The sequence below is a fragment of the Oncorhynchus masou genome, chromosome 31 (genome assembly GCF_036934945.1).
Source record: "Oncorhynchus masou masou isolate Uvic2021 chromosome 31, UVic_Omas_1.1, whole genome shotgun sequence".
Taxonomy (NCBI): Eukaryota; Metazoa; Chordata; class Actinopteri; order Salmoniformes; family Salmonidae; genus Oncorhynchus; species Oncorhynchus masou.
Window position 1 is genome coordinate 65,431,538 of NC_088242.1, and position 25,423 is coordinate 65,456,960.

The window sequence follows — 25,423 nt, forward strand, 5'->3', positions numbered from 1 at the left end:
GGTGTCCCCGATATTTCATAGTATTCTATTGTTTCCAGTACTTGCAGGGATTTTGCAGGGATTTTTGCATCACAACACTGAAGTGTAAGAGGTCTCCAATTTTTTAAATGGACTGGATCTTTATATATACCACTTGGTTCCTGTTTCAGTAATAATGATATCAGACCTCCTTGTTGCGTGTCTGATAATCTACCATTTATATAAGAGTAGTTAAAACATGCTAATAATGGTCCTTTGAGTATATCAAATACAGTTTTGTATACTTCCACTGGTATGCCATCCAGCCAGTTTTCCCATCCTTAAAGGCCCCAATTGCCTCAAGCAGTTCCTCCTCTGTAATTTGGCCTTCACACGAGTCTTTCTGTACAGATGTTAATTTTACAATATTTTTGTCAAAAAAATCCATACAATTAGTTTCAGTTAGTGGAGATGGAGGAGCCTGAAATGAAAACATATTATTAAAGTACTTTACTTCCTCTTTCAAAATATAATTTGGTGAATCATGCGTGACTCCATCATTTGTAACACGTTTTAATACTTTTTTGGTAGCATTTCTATATTGATGATTGAAAATAATTTGGTGCATTTTTCCCCATATTCCATCCAGTTCGCTTTATTTTTAAAATCTATTACACTGGATCTTTCTTGAATAAGTTCCTCCATTTCTTTTTGTTTGTCCTCTAACTTATTCTGTGCCTCTATGGTACCGTTTTTATTGCTATCTAACTGTACTGTTAGTCCTTCAATTTCCTTTGTTAATATGGACTCTTTTGATCTAAATTGCTTTTGTTTTATTGAGGAGTACTAAATTGCATGGCCTCTAAAGGCACACTTAAAAGTGTCCCATACAGTAAGGGGATCTGCTGTACCTATGTTATGTCTGAAAAAGTCAGTTATAAATTCTTCTGTCCTAGATGTAAACAATTTATCATCTAGTAGGCTTTGATTAAATTTCCAATACCCTCGCCCATGTGGAAATTCCATAAGTGTAATATATATGCCAATTATGTGATGATCCGACCACATTATGTCCCCTATCAACACTTTTTAAACTTTTGGTGCCAGAGAAAATGAAATAAGAAAGTATTCAAGACGACTAGCTTGATTAAGCTTCCGCCATGTATATTTCATTAGTTCAAGGTATGTAAGTCTCCATATATCCACTAATTTCAATATATCCATGACATTCATGATATCCTTAAGTGCTTGGGAGTTGTAGTTTGTAGTGTGATTTCCTTTCCGGTTCATAGAGGTATTTCAGACCATATTAAAATCTCCCACCATAATAATGGAGTCTAGTGTTGCTTGTAGAGTTGATCAATTCTTATATATATTTTCAAAGAAGCTTGGATCATCATTATTCAGACCGTATAGGTTAATAAGCCATACCTGTTTATTGTCCAATAACATTTTTAAAATAATCCATCTACCATGCCGCACTTTGGTCCTCCTCTTCTTCCACCAATGTCCGTTACAAGTATTCAGACCCTTTGTTATGAGACTCGAAATTGAGCTCAGGTGCATCCTGTTTCCATTGATCATCCTTGAGATGTTTCGACAACTTGATTGGAGTCCACCTGTGGTAAATTCAACTGATTGGACATGATTTGGAAAGTTACACACCTTTCTCGATAAGGTCCCACAGTTGACCATGAGAAACAAGATTATCTGGTCTGATGAAACCAAGATTGAACTCTTTGGCCCCAACTCTTTGGCCTGAATTCCAAGTGGAGGAAACCTGGAGGAATTCCGTCTAGAGGAAACCTGGCACCATCCCTACGGTGAAGCATGATGGTGGCAGTATCATGTTGTGAGGATGTTTTTCAGTGGCAGGTACTGGGAGACGAGTCAGGATCGAGGGAAAGATGAACGGAGCAAAGTACAGCGAGATCTTTAACGAAAACCAAGTCTCTGAATGTCCTTAAGTGGCCCAGAGTGGACTTGAACAAGATCTAACATCTCTTGAGAGACCTGAAAATAGCGGTTTCACAACGCTCCCCATCCAACCTGACAGAGCTTGGTAGGATCTGCAGAGAAGAATGGGAGAAACTCCCCAAATACAGGTGTGCCAAGCTTGTAGCGTCATATCCAAGAAGTCTCCAGGCTGGAATCGCTGGCTACAATGTACTGAGTAAAGGGTCTGAATACTTATGTAAATGTTATGTTTTTTAATACATTTGCAAACATTTCTACTAACCTGTTTTTGCTTTGTTAAGTGTGTGTAGATTGATGTGGGAATAAAAAAAAATACATTTTAGAATAAGGCTGTAACATAACAAAATGTGAGAAAAGTCAAGGGGTCTGAATACTTTCTGAATGCACTGTATACTCTGTCGAACTCCACACCTTGAATAAACTTGGGAACAGATATGTGTCTACAGCCAAAGTATTGCTAGTGAAAAAATGTCTGTTGACAAAGTATCTTTTCACTTGCAATGCCATTCAAAAAGGTGGATATCTTCAGAAGCCAATTGTCACTGTTTGTTTTAGCTAGTCACTTATACCATTCAGTCATCCAGTTTTCTTCTGTTTAGTCCAGCCAGAAAGTTTTCATTGCATTAGCCAGGCCTGGATTTTCCATATTAAACTAGTCAACAGGTTTCTCACTTGGCTCCACTCAAAAGTAATGGGAAGTAAACATATTGTAAATTGCTCATTACTGCACCACCCCCATTTACTCTGAGTTTTCCTGCTAGAGCCTTTGTTTTCCTGGAGCAGCCGTAAGAGGGAGTGCCTGCCTGGCTTTCCTGGCTCTGCTACCCTGGTTGGCACCATCTCACACCCCTGACTCTTTTACTTCAGCCAGCAGGCGAGCAATGAATAGCAATCAGAGCCATTGAAGATGTTAACGGCGCCAACGAGTGATTCCCTCACTTTGCACGACTCACTTCCTTTTAAATGAAGGTGAGAATTGAATGTTTAGTTTCCTCTGGTTGATGTGGAGGTGAAATCTGTTATGATGTCTTTTCACCAAGGCAACAGTGATCAGCGCTTTTTCATACTGTCACCTTTTTTCTTCTGCTTCCTCGCCTGCGAAAGAGATCAATGAAAAAAAGTAGACTCAGAGTCGTTATAAAAAATGTATCTGCAATGCTTTCAGCTGAGATCATGGCTGAGTCTAATGATGTCCAATTTGAGGTAACAACGCAACAATTGTTACTGCGTGGAACTAATGGGACATTTGAAGGAGCTAAGAGGAAACATGGAAAATATGATGCCACAACGTTAGTAACACAGGCTACAAAAACAGGACATACTTTAGCCTTCAATTTCAACAAGGACAGATGTTTGAGTTAACATATGTTGAGCTATAGAAAAACAGATGATATATTAATAGTCAACTATTAGAAATATTTTAAGGATATCTGTTCACCACAACTTTAAGAGTCAATTTGCACTTAACACTCTCCCATTGCTTTCCATGAAGAAGATATCCAAACAGTACTACGCATGCGGGAGCGTAATCATAGCCTCAAACTAATTAGCCTAACGCAGCGGACATAAATTTTCCTCTAAAATGTTCCTATTCATGAAAATCACAAATGAAATATATTGAGACACAGCTTAGCCTTTTGTTAATCACACTGTCATCTCAGATTTTCAAAATATGCTTTACAGCCAACGCGAGACAAGCATTTGTGTAAGTTTATCATGGCATAATGCTATGCTAGGCTCTGCTACCAGCAGGCAACATTTTCACGAAAATAAGAAAAACAATCAAATTAAATAATTTACCCTTGAAGAACTTCGGATGTTTTCACTCAGGAGACTCCCAGTTAGATAGCAAATGTTCCTTTTTTCAAAAAATATCATTTTTGTAGGTGAAATAGCTCCGTTTGTTCTTCACGTTTGGCTGAGAAATCGACCGGAAAATGCAGTCACTACAACACCAAACTTTTTTCAAAATTAACTCCATAATATCGACAGAAACATGGCAAACGTTGTTTAGAATCAATCCTCAAGGTGTTTTTCACATATCTATTATATATATATCTAAATATCCACCGGGACAATTGGTTTCTCATGAGAAGCGATTGGAAAAATGGCTACTTGTGTACGTTACGCAAGATTTTATGCGGGAGCCATCATGTGACCACTTGCTAAATGTGGTCCCTTATGGCTATTCTTCAACATAAATACGTAAAAAGACGTCACAATGCTGTAGACAGCTTGGGGAATACGTAGAAAACGTAAGCTCATTCGTAACTCATTCACAGCCATATAAGGAGTCATTGGCATGCAGGGCTTTCAAAAAATGGGGCACTTCGTGGTTTGATTTTTATCTGGGTTTTGCCTGTAACATCAGTTCTGTTGCACTCACAGACAATATATTTGCAGTTTTGGAAACGTCAGAGTGTTTTCTATCCAAAGCTGTCAATTACATGCATAGTCGAGCATCTTGTCGCAACAAAATATCCCGTTTAAAACGGGAACATTTTTTTCCAAAAATGAAAATACTGCCCCCTAGTTATAAAAGGTTATTAAGTACCTCATATATTTTGAACCCAGCGAGAAGGGTATGTATATATGCTACCATATAATATAATTTATACATCTATGTTGTGATGCCCGTAAATTGCATCTAATTCTTTATAATCAGTGATCATCTGCAAACTTCCATGTGTGACTGACTGTATTAACACTGGTCTGATTGTAAGTGATTCACTGTAACTTGTTGATGTTTCGTTGATGTATGATTACTTATTAACTCAAACAGTCACATTGCCAAGCTAAATAGTATGATTGGTGAATATACTACTGTCAACTCCCAGCATTCCTTGTGAATTCTCAGTGAATTTACACTGTAAGGTCGTCCAGAAACCAGAGGTCTGTGGCTTCAGGGCCTCTTTTAATGAGAGTTAAAGTGAATAGCATAATTGGTGAGACACACATTGGTATACGGTGCCTTCGGAAAGTATTCACGCCCCTTGACCTTTTCCACATTTTGTTAGGTTACAGCCTTATTCTAAAATTGGTTAACTATTTTTCCCCCTACACACAATACCCCACAAGGTTTTTAGAAAATTGTGCTAATTTATAAAAAATAATACTTTACTCAGGGCTTTGTTGATGCACCTTTGACAGCGATTAAAGTCTTGAGTCTTCTTCGGTATGACGTCATACTTGACACACCTGTATTTGGGAAGTTTTTCCCATTCTTCTCTGCAGATCCTCTCATGCTCTGTCAGGTTGGAAGAGGAATATCGCTGCACAGCTTTTTTCAGTACTCTTCAGAAATTTTCGATTAGGTTTAAGTCTGTGCTACTCAAGGACATTCAGAGACTTGTCCCGAAGCCGCTCCTCGTTGTCTTGGCTGTGTGCTTCGGGTTGTTGTCCTGTTGGAAGGTGAACCTTCACCACCAGTCTGAGGTCCTAAGAGCTCTGGAGCAGGTTTTAATCAAGGATCTCTCTGTACTTGGCTCCTTTCATATTTGCCTCGATCCTTATTAGTCTCCCAGTCTCTGCTGCTGAAAAGAGATGGTGCCAGGTTTCCTCCAGACATTACGCTTGGCATTCAGGCCAAAGAGTTCAATCTTGGTTTCATCAGACCAGACTATGTTGTTTCTCATGGTCTGGGAGACTTTAGGTGCCTTTTGGCAAACTCAAAGCGAGCTGTCATGTGCCATTTACTGCGGAATGTCTTCTGATGGCCACTCTACCGTAAAGGCCTTATTGGTGGAGTGCTGCAGAGATTGTTGTCCTCCTCGAAGGTTCTCCCATCTCCACAGAGGAACTCTAGAGCTCTGTCAGAGTGACCATCGCGTTCTTGGTCACCTTCCTGACCAAGGTCCTTCTCCCTAGATTGCTCAGATCTAAGGAAGAGTCTTGGTGGTTCCAAACTTCTTCAAGAATGATGGAGGTAACTGTGTTCTTGGGGACCTTCAATGCTGCAGAAATGTTTTGGTACCCTTCCCCAGATCTGTGCAGACACAATCCTGTCTCGGAGCTCTACGGACAATTCCTTCGACCTCGTGGCTTCCTTTTTGCTCTGACATGCACTGTCAACTGTGGGACCTTACAGTATATAGACAGGTGTGTGCCTTTCCAATAATGTCCAATCAATTTAGTTTACCACAGTTGAACTCCAATCAAGTTGTAGAATCAGCTCAAGAATGATCAATGGAAACATGATGCACCTGGGCTCTATTTCAAGTCTCATAGCAAAAGGTCTGAATACTAATGTATATAAGGTATTTCTGTTTTTATGTATTTTTAATTTGCAAAAATTTCTAAAAAGCTGTCGTTTTGGGGTATTGTGTGTAGATTGTTGAGGAATTTGTTTTATTTAATTAATTTTAAAATAAGGCTGTAATGTCACAAAATGTGGGAAAAGACAAGGAGTTTGAATATTTTCCAAAGGCACTGTATATATCCGTTTAATGAATGAGCTGCATGATTTAATGGTATGACAGCACTGTGACTGACTCCAGCTGGAACCAGGACAGGGAATGACAGAAAATAAGGGTTTGGATGGAGGAGTGTAAGATAACATTCAGCTCTAACAGAACAAGATGGAAATGAATGGGGAGTATCTCCTGGCTCTTCTCTATATTGGTAGATTTAGCACTCATACTACCAACATATTTCATACACATGGATTACCATTGAGGTCATTTTGACCCTAAGAAGAAACTTTTGGAAAAAGCAACAATCAAAATATCAACTTGATTCTCATCAAAACATCATTAGACATGTTGTGTTATCAAAAAAAATATCAAAAAGACCAAAACAGACATATTCTTAACATTCCTTCAATAATGTGCAGCTTTTTCCCAAAGTACATTCCACATAAGTACTAAAAAGTTGACTTGCAATCATACTAATTGTCATATTTTATGTGGTAAAAATGTCTGCCATTTAAAAGGGCAGTACACCAACATTTGAAATATACTTTATTTTAGTGACAAAAGGTGATTCATCCATTTATCCTGAGAGACAATTGAGAAAAATATGGCTTAGTTGTATTTATTTTCTTACCCCACAACCAGCAGTAACATCGCTGCTAGTGAAACATTGGGAATGGTAGGGCTTGTATGGCAGGATGTGTAAGGTTCTGCTTTTCTTTTCTTAGTCAACTCTGTGTTATTTTTCTTTGTGTTCTTGAACGTAGCCCTGTTTCTTTGTGTTCTGGAACGTAGCCCTGTCTTTCATTTTTGTTCATTGATTTCACCCGTGTTCGTTTCTCACCTGGTCTCATCAGCTCCCTATTTAGTTCAGTTCTTTCCGTTTGTATGGTTGTGAGGTATTGTTTTGTTTTTTTACTGCCTACCTGTGTTTGACCATTGCCTGCGACCACAATTCCTGACTTCTGCAAAGGCTTAATAAACAATCTGCCGCAAGAATCTACACCTTTTTCTCCCTAAGTATTCATTACAGAATACATCACCTAAAAACGAAATGGATTCAGCGGAGCTACAGCAGCGCCCTACCCCAGCAAGAGGAGCTTATGGAGGAAATGTTCCATCTTCTCTGCCAGCCTATCCCTACTCCTCCAATGCCAGCTATCACAACCCATAGAACTCCTTCGTTCACACCCATGTCTGGAACATATAACGGTTCGCCTGGGAAATGTCAGCGATTTCTGATGCAACGCAGCAAATACATTGGTCACAACCCCACTAACTTCGTCACCAACAAGAGCAGGGTGGATTTTGTTGTCTCTACTCACAGGCAAAGCCCTGGATTAGGCCACCGCCATATGGACTGCCAACAAAACAGAACTCGGATCCGAGACCCATTTTCACACCCTCTTCAAAGATGTATTCGATCACTCTCTCTCCGGTCGTCCTATAGGAGACCTCATAAAACTTCAACAAGGTCGCAATTCAGCTGCTGAGTATGCCCTCGCGTTCCCCACCATGGCTGTAGGGAGTTGATGGAAAGAGGCTGCTTTACTTACCGTCTACCGACGAGGGCTCAACAGGGAACTTTAGGCCGTGCTTGCCTGGAGAGGTCACCTTCAGGATTTGTATCAATACATTCATATCTCCATCGTCCACCACACCGCCGAAGAACTCTGCCACCCAGGAACCCGAAACCTTCTCTTTCCATGATTCCGTCATCCTGTCTGAGTTTTCCAGAGCCCATGCAGTTGGGCCATGCTCCTCTCCCGTGTATCGAACGTCAAAACCGGATCCAAAAAGGGCTCTGCCTTTACTGTGGCCATTGCCCTGTTCACACCCCACAGAGAGATGAGAAGGTTCCCTCCGCTGCCATGCAGGTAGGGGTGTCCTTATTTCTAAATATTTCCCAGAAGCAATTCTCCATCCCAGTATTGATAACCTTAAAGGGGGTTACCAAGTACGTAGAAGGCTTGACAGATTAAGGAGCAGCAAGAAAATGTTATCGATCACCAGCTAGTAAAAGAGTTTGACATTGATCTAACACCTGTCACCCCTTCCTTAAGGATTAACACCCTGGATGGGAAGCCATTGGGCATGCACATGACACAGAGTGTCACCCTCCAGATTGGAGTCTTCCACCATGAAACTATTCAACTCTCATCCTCGGACACCCTCATTGTCGTCACGACCCTGCAATGTCTTAAGCAAAATCAAGGCCTCCACTCTGCCATCGAATCGCCCAGGAGACTGTGCTATTGACTTACTCCCTGGAGTGTCCCCGCAGTTTACCCCCTATCTATCCTGGAAAATGAGGTAATGGAGAACTACATTGATGTTTCATTTGTCCTTCTTTCCCGGCTGCATCCAGCTTCTTCCTTTTTTGGAAAAAATGACGTCACGGTCAAGAACCGTTTCCCTCTTCCTCTGATCCCAGCATCCCTTCAACATCTATACTAAACTCGAACGGTGAACTGTATATAACCTTGTCCATATACATGAAGGCGACGAATGGAAGACGGCCTTCATCACCTCTCGAGGGCACTACGAATGCCTGGACATGCCTTACGAACGCCTCCGCCGTCTTCTAATCCTTTATGAAGGAGGTTTTACAGGATATGATCAACCCACTTTCTCATCATCTAGATTGATGACATTTACTCCTACTCCCTGACGGAGCACATACAGCATGTGCAAAATGTTCTTCAATGGCTCCTTGACCATAACCTTTTATGTGAAGACTGAAGAGCACCTCCATGTAACCTCGGTAAACCTCCTCGGCTTTGTACTGACACCTGGAGGGGTCAGCATAGATGAGAACAAAGTCAGCGCTGTCAGTAACTGGCCCGAACCCACCATAGAGTGATGTAGCCAAGAGTAGTGAGTACATGCCAAAGCATATAACTTCAATAGTCCAACTATGAGCACAGCAACATGAAACAGAGAGGACCACTATTTAATGATGGTCTCTGTGGCTTATATGTCATTATGGACACAAAACACCAGTATAAGGCCCTATTTCTTCACTTTAGGAGATGATTTATGAATCTCTATCTGTCGATAAACCATTGTGCAACTGTTTTTTCTGCTATGCTTGCAGATCCATTTGTCATCAGATCATGGATTTGGCCTAGCTGTCTGACCTTGTCATAGTTGTGTAGTTTAACATGGAGCTTTACGTGTAAGGTAAAAATGCTATCAATCTTAGAAAAAAAGGTTCCAAAATGGTTCTTCATCTGTCCCCAACCCAAAAGGTACAACCCTTTTGGGTTCCATGTAGAACCTTTTGTGAAAAGGAAAAGGGTTCTACATGGAACCAAAAAGGGTTCTCCAAAGGATTCTCCTATGGGGACCCTTATAGGTTCTAGAAAGCACCTTTTTTTCTAAGAGTGTATTGATCTGTTTATTTCAACACCCAAAGCTATTGCTGTATGTACTACGTATTGTGCCAACAGACTGATTGCAGCTCAAAGTTCCATGTTGCTTTTTGTATCGTAAAGGCCCTCAAATAAAATGCTAGAGAATATACAAAGTTATCACATGAGTGAAATGCAATCACTTTTTTTCAAGAATAGGAGTGGTTTCCAACCTGTGGTCTAGACTCACATTGGTCCATGACCTACCTCTCAAAGAAATGTGAAAACTGAAATGAAATGGGTCAGGTATTAATAACTATTACAGATGGTCACCAGAGAGGCCAAAGCATAGCCCATTCATGTCAAGGGAAAATATGACAAAGTGAACATTATAACTAGCTGTCATTCAGTTACACCAGGCTTTGGCTCAGTGGACTAACTCTGTTTTGAGGTTAAGAGACAACTCAAGTCAGATACACCGTTGGTCACACCCACCTGAAGTTGATGGTGAATCGTGGGTCCACCTGAACTGTCCACTCACAGCGAGCGTTGGTGGGGTAACTTTCCAGAACTATGTGGCCCTGATGTTTACGGATCACTCCTCCACACTCTATAAACAGGAACAAAACCATTTAGAGCTCACATTTTACATGATCGTGCAATCAGGGTTTTATTTATTAGTGTAATTATATGTTTCATTATAATTAAATCATTGTGCTGTTGTGTAGCTCATACACAATATTTACAAAAGTATGTGCACACCCCTTCAAACTAGTGGATTCAGCTATTTCAGCCACATCCGTTACTGACAGGTGTATAAAATCTAGCACACATCCATGCAACCTCCATAGACAAACATTGGCAGTAGAATGGCCTAATGGAAGAGCTCAGTGACTTTCAACGTGACACCGTCATAGGATGCCCCCTTCCCACCAAGTCAGTTCATCAAATGTCTGCTCTGTTGGAGCTTCCCTGGTCAACTGTAAGTGCTGTTATTGTGAAATGAATATGTTTTGGAGCATCGGCTCAGCTGCGAAGTGGTAGGCCACACAAGCTCACAGAACGGGACCGCTGAGTGCTGAAGTATGGAGCGTGTAAAAATCATCTGTCCTCGGTTGCTACACTTACTACCTAGTTCCAAACGGCCTCTGGAAGCAACATCAGCCCAATAACTGTTTGTCAAGAGCTTCATGAAATGGGTTTCAATGGCCATGCAGCTGCACACACGCCTAAGATTACCGTGTGCAATGCAGGCGTTGGCTGGAGTGTTGTAAAGCTCACTGCCATTGGACTCTGGAGCATAAGTGTCAAAGGCTTTTATTGACAATTACATGAAGTTGATGCAAAGAGTCAATATTTGCAGTGTTGACCCTTCTTTTTCAAGACCTCTAATATCCTCCCTGGCATGCTATCAATTAACTTCTGGGCCACATCCTGACTGATGGCAGCCCATTCTTGCATATTCAATGTTTGGAGTTTGTCAGAATTTGTGGGGTTTTGTTTGCCCACCCGCCTCTTGAGGATTGACCACAAGTTCTCAATGGGATTAAGGTCTGGGGAGTTTCCTGGCCATGGACCCAACATATTGATGTTTTGTTCCCTGAGCCACTTAGTTATCACTCTTGCCTTATGGCAAGGTGCTCCGTCATGCTGGAAAGGCAATGTTCATCACCAAACTGTTTGATGGTTGGGAGAAGTTGCTCTCGGAGGATGTGTTGGTACCATTCTTTATTCATGGCTGTGTTCTTAGGCAGAATTGTGAGTGAGCCTACTCCCTTTGCTGAAAAGCAACCCCACACATGAATGGCCTCAGGATGCTTTACTGTTGGCATGACACATGACTGATGGTAGCGCTCACCTTGTCTTCTCCAGACAAACTTCTTTCCGGATGCCCCAAACAATCGGAAAGGGGATTCATCAGAGAAAATGACTTTACCCCAGTCCTCAGCAGTCCAATCGTTGTAGCTTTTGCAGAATATCAGTCTGTCCCTGATGTTTTTCCTGGAGAGAAGTGGCTTCTTTGCTGCCCCTCACTGTGTGTGTAGATGCACTCACACCTGCTTGATGCCATTCCTGAGCAAGCTTTGTACTGGTGGTGCCCCGATCCCGAAACTGGATCAACTTTAGGAGACGGTCCTGGCGCTTGCTGGACTTTCTTGGGCGCCCTGAAGCCTTCTTCACAACAATTGAACCGCTCTTCTTGAAGTTGTTGATGATCCGATAAATGGTTGATTTAGGTACAATCTTACTGGCAGCAGTAACGTTGCCCGTGAAGCCCTTTTTGTGCAAAGCAATGATGACGGCACTTGTTTACTTGCAGGTAACCATGATTGACAGAGGAAGAACAATGATTCCAAGCACCACCCTCCTTTTGAAGCTTCCAGTCTGTTATTCGAAGTCAATCAGCATGACAGAGTGATCTCCAGCATTGTCCTTGTCAACACTCACACCTGTGTTAACGAGAGAATCACTGACATGATGTCAGCTGGCCTTTTTGTGGCAGGGCTGAAATGCAGTGGAAATATTTTTGGGGGATTCAGTTCATTTGCATGGCAAATAGGGACTTTGCAATTAATTGCAATTCATCTGATCACTCTTCATAACATTCTGGAGTATATGCAAATTGCCATCATACAAACTGAGGCAGCAGACATTGTGAAATTAATATTTGCGTCATTCTCAAAACTTTTGGCCATGACTGTATATGTAATTGCCATCTAAAGTTGAGTAATAGCATGATATTTACCAGTTACAGAGTTACATGGCATACATTAGGAAAAATACACTTCAAACGGGAGACAAATGAAGAATGCAGGCTGGTAAAAGTAAACAAAATGCACATTAACCACAGGCCTGCAGCCAAGTGCCACAAATACATGCCAGGTTTCTGTGGTTGATGAAAATACATCAGAAACCTATGCTTTCTCTAGAAATTATATTGTGAGATTCCAGGATGTTGACTAACACTATTTTGACTTTTCTGCTCCTTGAATGGAAAATCTATAAGACAATAAGCTCTTATCCATGCAGAATACTGTTGTGCCAGAATTGTCTCCTATAGTACTTGGTATATACTGCACTGTAGGTACAGTATGGTATATGCCTTTATAGAGGCATGGAAAGGAAGCGTGTTGAAGTTACTTATAACCCTGATACAAGGTCAGATATTCTTTCATCCCCATAATGGTTTTGGTTGGAACTGGGGGAATAATGTAATCTGATCCTTGATCTGTGGTTAAGGGCACATTTTACTCATAGCGATGGTAGGAGGTAATGTGGGTAGAGGAATATGTGAGAATGAGTGTACTCACTCAAGCAGTCACCGCCTGACCAGCCGGGTCGACACTCAGCACAGTACTTCCCCTTGACAAAGAAATTATCTCTGGGGCCCCACGTCCCGTTGTTACACCGCTTACAGTTCTCAAATATGCTGCAACCTAAGAGAGAGAGAGAGAGAAGAAGAGAGGGGAAATGGGTGGAGTAAGAGAGACAAAGACAAAAGAGGTTAGATAGAAAGAAAGATGGAGCCGGCACAGCATCAAGTAGAAAGTGCTGACTGAAAGCTGAAACGTCTGAAACCTCTTCACCATACAGTACCTTCAGAAGGTATTCGTACCCTTGAATTATTCCACATTTTGTTGTGTTACAGCCTGAATGTAAAATATATGAAATATTATATTTCTCACCCATCTACACACACTACCCCATAATGACAAAGTGAAAACATGTTTTTAGAAATATTTGCTAATTTATTGAAAATGAAATACAGACATATTGTCACGCCCTGGTCGAAATATATTATGTTTATTCTTCATTTATTCGGTCAGGCCAGGGTGTGACATGGGTTATTGTGGTGTGTTTTTGTCTTGGGGTTTTGTGGGATGTCTAGCGTTAGTCTATGGCTGCGTGAGGCGGTTCTTAATCAGAGTCAGGTGATTATCGTTGTCTCTGATTGGGAACCATATTTAGGCAGACATATTCTTTGTGTGTTTCATGGGTGATTGTCCTTAGTGTCCTTGTTCCTGTCTCTATGTTAGTTTACACTAGTATAGGCTGTTTCGGTTTTCGTTACGTTCTTTTGTTTTTGTAGTATTTGTCTTGATTCCTGTTTTACGTTTTTTCATTAAACATGGATCGCAATCTACACGCTGCATTTTGGTCCGACTCTCCTTCGCCTACAGAAAACATTTGCATAAGTATTCACACCGATTTGATATAACACTCCAAATTGAGCTCAGATGCATCCAATTTCTTTGATTGTCCTTGAGATGTCACTATGACGTGGAGTACGCCTGTGGCCAATTCAATTGTTTGGACATGATTTAGAAAGAAACACACCTGTCTATATAAAGTCTCATATGTCAGAGCATAAACTATACCAGAGGAACTGTCTGTAGATCTCTGAGATAGAATTGGTGATGAGACATACTATATATGGGGAAAGGTATAAAACACTATATTGAATGTTGAATGTTTCCAAGACTAAAGTGGTGTCCATAATTGGGAAATTGAAAAAAATATGGAATTACCCAGAATACCTAGTGCTGGCTGTCCGACCAAACTGAGCAACCGGGCAAGGAGGACCTTGGTCAGGGAGGTGACCAAAACCCCAGTGACCACTCTGATGGACTTACAGAGTTCCTTGGCTGAGATGGGATAAACCTGCCAGAAGGACAACAGTCTCTACAGCACTTCATAAATCTGGGCTTCATGGGAGTGGCCAGACGGAAGCCATTCGTGAGATAAAGGCAAATGATAGCACGCCTGGAGTTTGCAAAATGGCACGTGAAAAACTCTGAGAGCATGTAACTGAAAATGTTATGTTTGTGCTTTTCTAAAAAGCAATTTCTGTTTTCATGCAAGTGACTGATTGAACTAATCCTTACTGTCAGTATCTGCAATTTGGCAGTACGCCAAGACCCTTCATTTGAGAATGAAAGAAATCTCAGTTTCAAGGTCTCAGCTTAGAGAGAAGAAGCCTCGTGATGTATTGGTCTGTCACATGCATGAACCAGTATTGGTCGGTCACATAAAGGAAGCGAACATTAATGATGAATTAATTATGAATGATGGATAAGCTCAACCATGCAAATATAACTTGTCTGCAGTATACAAGAGAACTAACAGGACCGCCCTGGTAGAACTCCTGAAAGATGTTTACGATGGTGCAAAAATAGAAAACAATAGAATAAAACCAATAAAACATAAAAAGAGAGGTTACCATAAGTCTTAAATCAAGTAATAGCTCGAAGGGAATGTGATTGTGAGTTGCATGAGTGTAGTGAATGTGGATGTGAGAGTTGTGTGAGTGTGGAAATGATTAAGATTATTAAAAGTTCTATATATATTTTAATTTTTATTTTGTTACTTCATCAGATCTCTAGTAACCCATTATTCTCTTCTTTACCAATTCCTCCTTCAGACATGTGCTCTATTCATACAGGGGTTTAGATATTTACACTAGTTGTTGTGTTTAACAGCATATTCAGGAATAGTACTTTCTCCTTTCATATCTCTCACATACACAGATTCCATATATAACTTTACAGATCATAAATGCCTACAGACATCCACACCACTCATGTGCAACGACATCACCATATGTATCTTCAACTGTTCTTTTGCACTACTATTGGTAGTGGCTGCAGGCACACGTAGACACTTCTTAGGTATTCGATTATGTGGTCTGAGCACTATGTCTGAAGAAAACCAGGCACAGCTCATCACCCGTCTAACACCATTCCTACCATGAAACATGGTGGGGGTAGCATCATGTTATGAGGATGCTTTTCAGCGGCAAGGACTGGGAGACTGGTAAGGATAGAGGAAACAATGAATTGAGCCAAACACAGGCAAATCCCTGATGAGAACCTGCTTAAGAGTGCAAACGATCTTAGACTGGTGGGCAAAGATGTATGTTCCAACAGGACAATGACATACAGCATACAACAGGCATACAGCCAAAGTAACGCTCTAATAGTTTCAGAACAAGAATGTGAAAGTCATTGAGTGGCCCAGCCGAAGCCCAGACTTGAATCCCATTGAAAATATGTGGAAAGACTTGAAGACTTGAAGATTGCTGTCCACTGCCACTCCCCATCTAACTCAACAGAGCTTGAGATTATGCAAGGAAGAATGTGCAATGCTGATACAGACATACCTAAGACGACTCAAAGATGTAATCGCTGACAAAGGTGCTTCTACAAAGTATTGACTCAGGGTTGTGAAATCTTATGCAAATGAGATATTTCTGTAATTAGTTTTCAATAAATGTTGGTTATGAATACTTTCTGAAAGTACTGTAAGTGTGATGCATTCAGTCACAGTCTTGGTTTGCCCATTCCCAATTACTATGGACGGTTTCAATCGGCCCCATACACCTACTGCATTTCCCTTAGTGCCTGTTAGCTCTTTACATCAGACCTGCTAAACTCATCAGGCTCCTCTTGCACTGTAACAGGGTAACAGAACAGAAGAAATAGCTTCCTGAAATAGAAATGTCCAGAAAACCCCCAGAAGGACTGAGTTTCAGATAGGATATATTTTCACATTGGAGGTTCTATGGTGCTCTGTGTTGCAGACATCCTGAGAACAGGCAGGGCGTCAGGGAGACGGACATCAGAGACACAGCAGCAGGACATATAAACACCAACAGGTATCAGTGTACCATGTCTCCTCCACCATCTACATGCAGTACACTCATAGAGAGGGATGGAAAAGGGTTTACTGTATGAGATTTACAGGAAAAGTCCTTTATAAGTGCATACTTCAGCCTTTTACTATTTCAGTGAAATCTGGCCAATAGTTCAGGCAGAGGAGTATGTTGTGAAGTTGGAACAGACAAACAACATATTTTCATAAGTGAAAAGATTAGCATATTCTGATAGGTAAACAAGTCTTGCAACAACTTGTGGTGAAATATAATAACTACGCATTGTGCCTTTTGAGCAATGAGTTTTCTCTGAGGTTATTTAAACATGCTGTATTGACTTTGTTATTGCCAACACACCCCCCCTCAGAGTAAATACACAACAGGAGAGCAACATAAAGGGATGCCCTCAATGAAAGCAAATGTAATGAATTGTACAATGTCTCTCAATAGCTTGCTATTTTCTGGAAAATAATGAGGGTTAGGCATTTCTCTCTAATGTGGTTGGTCTAAACTTATTGCATTTCACTCTACGTGGCCCAACCTCACTGCTATTGTATGTCGGCTAGGCTTATAAGAGAGCCTCGACGGCAGATGGCATACAGACGAAAACATCAGTAAAGACATGACACTGGATCTAATGGGTACTGTACAAGGCAGATGTTTCAGAAATGTACTGGTAGAATAGCCTCCTCCACACTGTGTGTACTTGCAAATGAAACATGTATTAACAAATCCAGCACTAAGGCATAATGGAACTCCATGTATCTGACCATGTTGTTGTTAATCAAATCTTATACAGAGTGTGCATTCAACCAGTCCTCCACAGGTTTACCAGATCAAATAACCTAAATGGAGAAGTACTCCCCAAGTTTTGAGCCAGCATGGTGATCTTGGACAGGTTTACCTGGGTGGATGATGCAGGGGTCACACTCGTTGATTGCGTTGCGGCAGCAGGGCACAGCGTAGCCAACAGGGGTGCCCTGGAAAGGACACTTACAACGGATGACGTCATACTCACAGCAGCCCCGACACATGACGTTCCATTCTGGGCCTGGGCAGTGGTTATACAGGTGCCTGTAGTCTGGGAACAAACCAGCACACCTGGGTCAAATACATTTTTTTAAATTAACTATTCTTTAAATCAGGGGAGCCCAATTGAGATCAGGGTCTCATTTTCAATGGTTCCCCGAGACCATGAAGTAAAATAAAATAAAAATATGTAACAAGATACAATAACAAGTACATTACATTAGAACGTCACTAACATTCAGACATCATAAACAAGTTATTACATCAATCAATCAATAAATCAACACAATTGCACACCTCAGTGAACTAATATATCATCAGAGTTTGAAAATGCCCTAGTGTCACCAGGGAATCCAAATGTAATGAATTTTGTGATTCCAAAAATGTAGAGTGTGAAAAGCCGATTTCCCTAATTCCGTGGAGACCCAAGGAATCTGAAGAGCTAACCAACACTGTGAACGGGTTTGATATCTGATTATTTTATACATTAGCAAAAAAGTTAGATAAGTTGGAAGCTTGTGTAGTAGGGCTTTGCAAACAAAAAGGGAGTAATGAATTGATCTATGGGACTTTAATGAGGACCAGCCAACCTGTTGATACAGGATGCAGTGGTGAGTATTAAAACTGTCACCAATGATAAAACGAATGGCGCTATGGTGGACGGCATCCAAAGGTTTAAGGGTGGTGACTGCTGCAATCTGGTAAATGGTGTCACCATAATGATCTGTCAGGAAGGTGGACTGTACAATCTGCTTCCTGATATTTTGGGAGAGGCAAGATATATTCCTTTTTTTGCTTTTTTAACCAGGGATAGACATCTACTTCTCAAATGTCTGATGGACTGCCAATCAGATGTAGTATCAGTTTGTCTTGCAGTCAGACGTAGGATCAGCCCATCGAAATGTCTTTCCTGTCATTTCTTAGACAATTCATGTGTAAAACAAGGATTACAAAAGTCTTTTACCCTTAGTTTTTTGTATTTATCTGCAACAGAGTTAACAGGGAAATAACACAATTAAGGGCCTGATCCGAGTCGGTGATAGATGACACAACCCCCCCAGTCATTCAAACCCAGCTCAGACAAAAACAAATGTGCTTACTAAAATTCAAAATAATTATCTTTGTAATAACGCATGAGCGAGATTTGGGTAGTTTAACATCTCTTATACAGGCAACGCGACAATGGTCACTGAACTCATTGGCACATATCCCATTGTCTCTAAATGTATGAAGGGCATTAATAATAGGGCAATAATATCTAATTGAGTAGATTTTTCTGGGCAAACAAGCCACGGATCACTACTGTGAAATGCCTAGATGTTGAATCCCGCCATATGGATGCAGCCTCTCTATACACATGTTCCTCCTCTGCCTGCTCATCTGTGTGTGTTTTGTCATATTGTATTACATCAGACATCATATTCATTTGTTAATGGCAAATACATTAACAATCAAGTGTTTCAAGATGGCAAACACATTATTGAATCAAATCATCAATCATAAACTATATTGAATTATGTGGCAGGCTGGCAGCACCAATGTTGACCCTCTCTCCATGTGTTAGGTTGGTACACAATAAATCTGAGGAACATTTAGTCGGATATTGATTTGATCTGAGGTCCTTTTAAACTGAACAGATTTCATTATGTAACTGTGGAGAAGTCTGAGCAGAGACAAGTGGAAATTCATCTGAGATGAATGTGGAAAGAGAGAGAGAGGGGGAGAAAGAGGGGAGAGAGAGAGAGAGAAGAAAGATAGAGAGAGGGAGAAAGAGGGGAGAGAGACAGAGAGTGGCCTCAGACATGGCACCGTGTCATCATTACGGAACACTCTTCTCTTCGCAGCATTCTACACATTCCCTCCCACCACCAGTCCAATCATAATATCCTTCTTTCCTCTCCCTCCCTCCCTCTCTCGTTCTCTCTCTCTCTTTCTCTCTCACTCTCTCTTCCTAACTTCTCTTTATTCCCTGCATTTAAGACTTCTACATACCTGTTCCCAGTTTTCATGAGGTATAACTGCAGCCAACGAGGCCTGAACTGTTAATCTAAACAGTTCAGGCCCCTTAATCTAAAAAAAATGTCCTCTCACTGTAAACTGTGTTAATTTTCAGCAAACTTAACATGTGTAAATATTTGTATGAACATCTTAATTTATTTTTTATTTTACTAGGCAAGTCAGTTAAGAACAAATTCTTATTTTCAATGACGGCCTAGGAACAGTGGGTTAACTGCCTGTTCAGGGGCAGAACGACAGATTTGTACCTTGTCAGCTCGGTGATTTGAACTTGCAACCTTTCTGTTACTAGTCCAACACTCTAACCACTAGGCTACCCTGCCGCCCCTAACAACAACATAACAAGATTCAACAACTGAGACATACCTGAACACGTTCCACAGACATGTGACTAACAGAAATGGAATAATGTGTCCCTGAACAAAGGGGAGGTCAAAATCAAAAGTAACAGTCAGTATCTGGTGTGGCCACCAGCTGCATTAATTACTGCAGTGCATCTCCTCCTCATGGACCGTGCCAGATTTGCCAGTTCCTGCTGTGAGATGTTACCCCACTCTTCCACCAAGGCACCTGAAAGTTCCCGGACATTTCTGGGGGGGATTGGCCCTAGCCCTCACCCGCCGATCCAACAGAACCCAGACGTGCTCAATGGGATTGAGATCCGGGCTCTTCGCTGGCCATGGCAGAACACTGATAATCCTGTCTTGCAGGAAATCACGCACAGAATGAGCAGTATGGCTAGTGGCATTGTCATGCTTGAGGGTCATGTCAGGATGAGCCTGCAGGAAGGGTAGCAGATGAGGGAGGAGGATGTCTTCCCTGTAACTCACAGCGTTGAGATTGCGTGCAATGACAACAAGCTCAGTCCGATGATGCTGTGACACACCGCCCCTGACCATGACTGTCCCTCCACCTCCAAATCGATCCCGTTCCAGAGTACAAGCCTCGGTGTAACACCCATTCCTTTGGCGATAAACGTGAATTCGACCATCACCCCTGGTGTGACAAAACCCTGACTCGTCAGCGAAGAGCACTTTTTGTCCTGTCTGGTCCAGCGACGGTGGGTTTGTGCCCATAGGTGTCGTTGTTGCTGGTGATGTCTGGTGAAGATCTGCCTTACAACAGAACTACAAACCCTCAGTCCAGCCTCTTGCAGACAGTCTGTGCACTGATGGAGGGATTTGTGCGTTCCTGGTGTAACTCGGGCAGTTGTTGCTGCCATCCTGTACCTGTACCGCTGTTGTGATGTTCGGATGTACCAATCCTGTGCAGGAGTTGTTACACGTGGTCTGCCACTGCGAGGAAGATCAGCTGTCCGTCCTGTCTCCCTATAGCAGTGTCTTAGGCATCTCCCAGTACGGACATTGCAATTTCTTACCCTGGCCACATACCCTTACCCTCTGCAGTCCTCATGCCTCCTTTCAGCATGCCTAAGGTGCGATCACGCAGATGAACAGGGACCCTGGGCATCTTTCTTTTGATGTTTTTCAGAGTCAGTAGAAAGGCACCCTCGGTGTCCTAAATTTTCATAACTGTGACCTTAATTGCCTATCTTCTGTAAGCTGTTATTGTATTAACGACCTTCTACAGGTGCATGTTCATTAATTGTTTATGGTTCATTGAACAAGCATGGGAAACAGTGTTTAAACCCTTTACAATGCAAAGTCATTTGGATGAAGACAGGGTCCTGAAAAAGGAACAGTTATTTTTTTGCTGAGTTTATTTCGGAGTTCTGTGGCTCTTTCCTCTGACCCAAAGTCCTGTTGCTATGCAGAGCTGATTCTCCTTGGTAACAACCTCAATAGTACATACACACAGTACACATACAGTAAATGCACACGCATACTCACACACACACACACACACACACACACGCATGCATACACACACAGGGGAGTACGTGAGTTAGTGTTGAGGCTTTGATTAATCTGTGAAAGGTTGTTTGTGGACTGGCAGCTGGACAGGAGATGTACAGGCGATGTCCTGGAATGCGGTTAGATATCCCTTCCTACAATCCCCCCATCTCTCTGGCCCTGCAACATTAATCAACTCATAAACGATATCCTACTCCAGGGGAGATCTGCGCTTCTCCTTAAGAATCTCAATCTCATCTCTGCCATCCAAAGACAGTTCAGGAATGGCATACTATTTTCATTACTCAGAGAATAGATTGTGAGAGGCCAGGTCAAATGTATTATCAGTGTGGAACTATAAGTGAAGACAGTCATTTCAACTGCACTGCTGTCATACTTTGTTTGGAAAGCTCTATGAGTGATTTCGCAATTCATGTTGTTTTGGATCAGTTCTTCTTTTGCTGACATATTATTGCTGTGGTTACCCTGAAAAGAAGGGTTATGTTTCATGTAAAACAACAACCTATAGAAAATGTTTTACTCCAGGGACAACAGGGAATTCTTTACAGGGAATCCATCATTGTCATAATGTGTATAACCTGAGGATTCCAGTATAATTCCAGTGTGATGCCATTAAGCTATTGCTTATGTAACCAGTTGTCCCTTGCTCAACAAGCCTGTCTCTCCACTTCATTACCCCCCAGATGGTTTTATGTGTGTCACACCCTGACCTTAGAGATCCTTTTTATTCCCTATTTTGGTTAGGCCAGGGTGTGACTAGGGTGGGTACTCTAGTTTTTGCATTTCTATGTTGGCCTGGTATGGTTCCAATCAGAGGCAGCTGTCTATCGTTGTCTCTGATTGGGGATCATATTTAGGCAGCCTTTTCCCACCTGTTGTTTGTGGGATCTTGTTTTTGTATAGTTGCCTTGAGCACTGCAATACTGCACATTTGTTATATTCTTTGTTGTTTTGGTTGTAAGTGTAACTATTAAGTATAATGTGGAACTCTACGCACGCTGCACCTTGGTCCACTCATTTAAAAAATTGTGACAATGTGTTCAAAGCACATGTGGCCCAGTGCTCTTGTTCTCATCCCAACTCATCTCTTTTGTATTGTATTGTGTCTTCTGCTTTGTCTGTGTGTCTGCTTCTTTGGGGGGCACATAGAGAGAAACCGAAAGGGATGGCATAAGAGAGGGAGGTTTGGAGAGTTGTTTACATAGAACATGCAGGGACATTTTACAAAGCTCTACAATAGATTTGGACAGCCTCACCAGCATTGTTACTGGAGTTAATTACACATGCATTCAACCAGACAGCATCAGAGGCACAATCACTGTAAAAGACCACAGAATGAACATAATAACCAAGAAGCCCATGGGTTAGCCTCTGACTTGTTTATGTCCATTGTTAAAAGCCAACACTTAACAGATTTACAGCATTACGTTTTAAGAATAAAGAAGCTTCCATTTTTCCTCCAGCAGTTGCTAAATACCTTCCACGTATCCAGTCTGTTTATCTATTCATGCACCTAAGTTGGACTGTGAGGTGGCAACAATAAACGCATACTTTTATAAAAAGTAGACAGTCTACTTTGTCCTTGTCTCATTTGTTTGTTCATAGCTCAGCACTAAGTAAACCACCAGCAGCAGTCTGGAGGGGAGCCATAGTGGAGGCGACAGTGACTTAGTGCATCCTGTTATTTGTATGGGATCTGTTAAGTGTCTGGGTAGACTAATCTAGCCCTCGTAGTTATTGGCTTGGACTCCATCTACCCAGACTCACGTCTGCTTACACTCACCGATATATTGTACATCAGTGTACAGACGCTAGGGCGGTAGAAACGGTCCAATAGTCATCCTCTTTCCTATAATTAGAGCACAAAGTGGATTACATAAGAACAAGGCTTGGTGTTATCAAATAAGAGACACAGTGTGTCATTAAATTGCAATCAATGTTGTCATTATTGCTTAATTGACCGCTGTTGCTCTAGATTCACTACACCATTTGTAAACCAAGTTCTGGTCCATATACAATACTAGACAATAGTTTGGACACACCTTCTCATTCAAAGGTATTTCTTTATTTTTGCTACTTTCTGCTCTGTGGAATAATAGTGAACACATGTATATTTTATTTCAAACAGCCACCCTTTGCCTTGATAACAGTGTGAACAAATTGAAGAAAGGGGCTAATCCTGAAGAGGTTTAACCAGCATAGCTACCAAAGCATTCCAGGTGAAGCTGAATGACAGAGTGACAAGAGTGGTCAAAGCTGGCATCAAGCCAAAGGGTGGCTACTTTGAATAATCTAAAATATAGTTTGATTTGTTTAACACTTTTTTGGTTACAACATGATTCCATATGTGTTATTTCATAGTTTTGATGTCTCCACTATTATTCTACAATGTAGAAAATAGTAAAAATAAAGAAAAACCCTTGTATGAGTAGGTGTGTCCAAACTTTTGACTGGTACTGTACACCCAGGGTGAGTTACTGACGTGATTACCTTACATTTGAACTCGTCAGGGCTCAGACTGTCACTGAGTTATCAGATTGAGAGTGAACTGAGGATCCTCTTGGGATGTTGAGGTATCGACGGTTTCCTTCTGCTTAGTGACAGTTGAACTGGCCTATAAATTAGGCCCGTATACCAGGCTGATTTGGCATGCTGTGGGAATTGATTTATATTGGCCTACAGGGAAACTACAAGAGAGGGTCAACAGGTTTTTTAGGCGCGTCTGGCATTCATATAGAATATCATAATTGAACTTATTAATGTGATCTAAGGGGTACCGAGTGAGTGCAAAGCTGTCATCAAGGCAAAGCGTGGCTACTTTGAAGAATCTCAACTATAAAATATATTTTGATTTGTGGTTAATACTGTACATGATTCCATATGTGTTTTTTCATAGTTTTGATGTATTAAATAGTAAAACTTAAAAAAAACTGGAATGAGTAGGTGTGTAAGAACTTTTGACTGGTAGTGTATCTATATCAACCACATTTTGTTATGTTACAGCCTTATTCTAAAATGGATTAAATAGAAAAAATTCCTCAGCAATCTAAACACAATACCTCACAATGACAAAGCGAAAACAGGTTTTTAGATATGTTTTGCAAATGTACTAAACTTAAAAAACAGAAATACCTTATTGTATTCAGACCCTTTATTATGAGGCTCGAAGTTGAGCTCAGGTGCATCCTGAGTCAATTCTATTGATTGACATGACTTGGAAAGGCACACACATGGTTGACAGTGCATGTCGGAGAAAAAAATAAGCCTTAGGGTTGAAGGAACTTTCCGTATAGCTCCGAGACATGACTGCATAGAGGCATAGATCTGGGGAAGGGTACCAAAAACCTGCAATATTGAAGGTCTCCAAGAACACAGTGACTTCCATCATTATTAAATGGTAGAATGTTGGGACCACCAAGACTCTTCCTAGAGCTGGTCACCTGGCCAAACTGAGCAATCAAGGGAGAAGGGCTTTGGTCGGGGAGGTGACCAAGAACCCGATGGTCACTCTGACAGAGCTCCAGAGTTCCTCTGTGGAGATGCGAGAACCTTATAGAAGGACAACCATCTCTGGTTTCAGCATCATGCTATGGGGATGTTTTTCAGTGGCAGGAAGACTAGTCAAGATCGAGGGAAAGATGAATGGAGCAAAGTACAAAGAGATTCTTGATGAAAACCTGCTCCAGGGTGCTCAGAGGCTCCGACTGGGGCGAAGGTTCACCTCCCAATACTCCAACGACTTTAATCACACAGCCAAGACTATGTAAGAGTGGCTTCGGGAAAAGTCTCTGAATGTCCTTGAGTGGCCCAGCCACGAACCCGATCAAACATCTCGATCAAAACCCGATCAAACATGAACCATGCATGAGAACACCAGCTGTTTTGGATGACTGTGTGTTCACGCACTTCGTACCATAATGCATACTCAGAGCATGTGCTGACCAGCTGCCAAGTGTCTTCACTGACATTTTCAACTTTTCCCTGACCCAGTCTGTAATACCTACAGTACATATTTTCAAGCAGTACACATAGTCCCTGTGCCCAATAATGCCCCGTAGCATTCACATCTGTAGCCATGAAATACTTTGAAAGTCTGGTCATGGGTCACATCAACACCATCATCCGAGACACCATGGATTCACATACTGCCCCAAC

At 41.5% G+C, this 25,423-nt stretch overlaps 1 protein-coding gene across 2 annotated transcripts in view; it reads right to left on the minus strand.

Moving 5' to 3' along the window:
- LOC135524277 (inactive serine protease PAMR1-like) overlaps nucleotides 1-25,423 on the minus strand; it is a 58,512-nt gene that overhangs the window by 20,711 nt on the left and 12,378 nt on the right. For both annotated transcript variants that reach the window (XM_064951680.1, XM_064951679.1), the window contains exons 2-4: nucleotides 17,254-17,430; nucleotides 13,009-13,134; nucleotides 10,193-10,307 (exon numbers count right to left, since the gene is read on the minus strand). In XM_064951680.1, coding sequence (XP_064807752.1) covers nucleotides 10,193-10,307; nucleotides 13,009-13,134; nucleotides 17,254-17,430 — 418 coding nt within the window. The remainder of the gene's footprint in view (nucleotides 1-10,192; nucleotides 10,308-13,008; nucleotides 13,135-17,253; nucleotides 17,431-25,423) is intronic.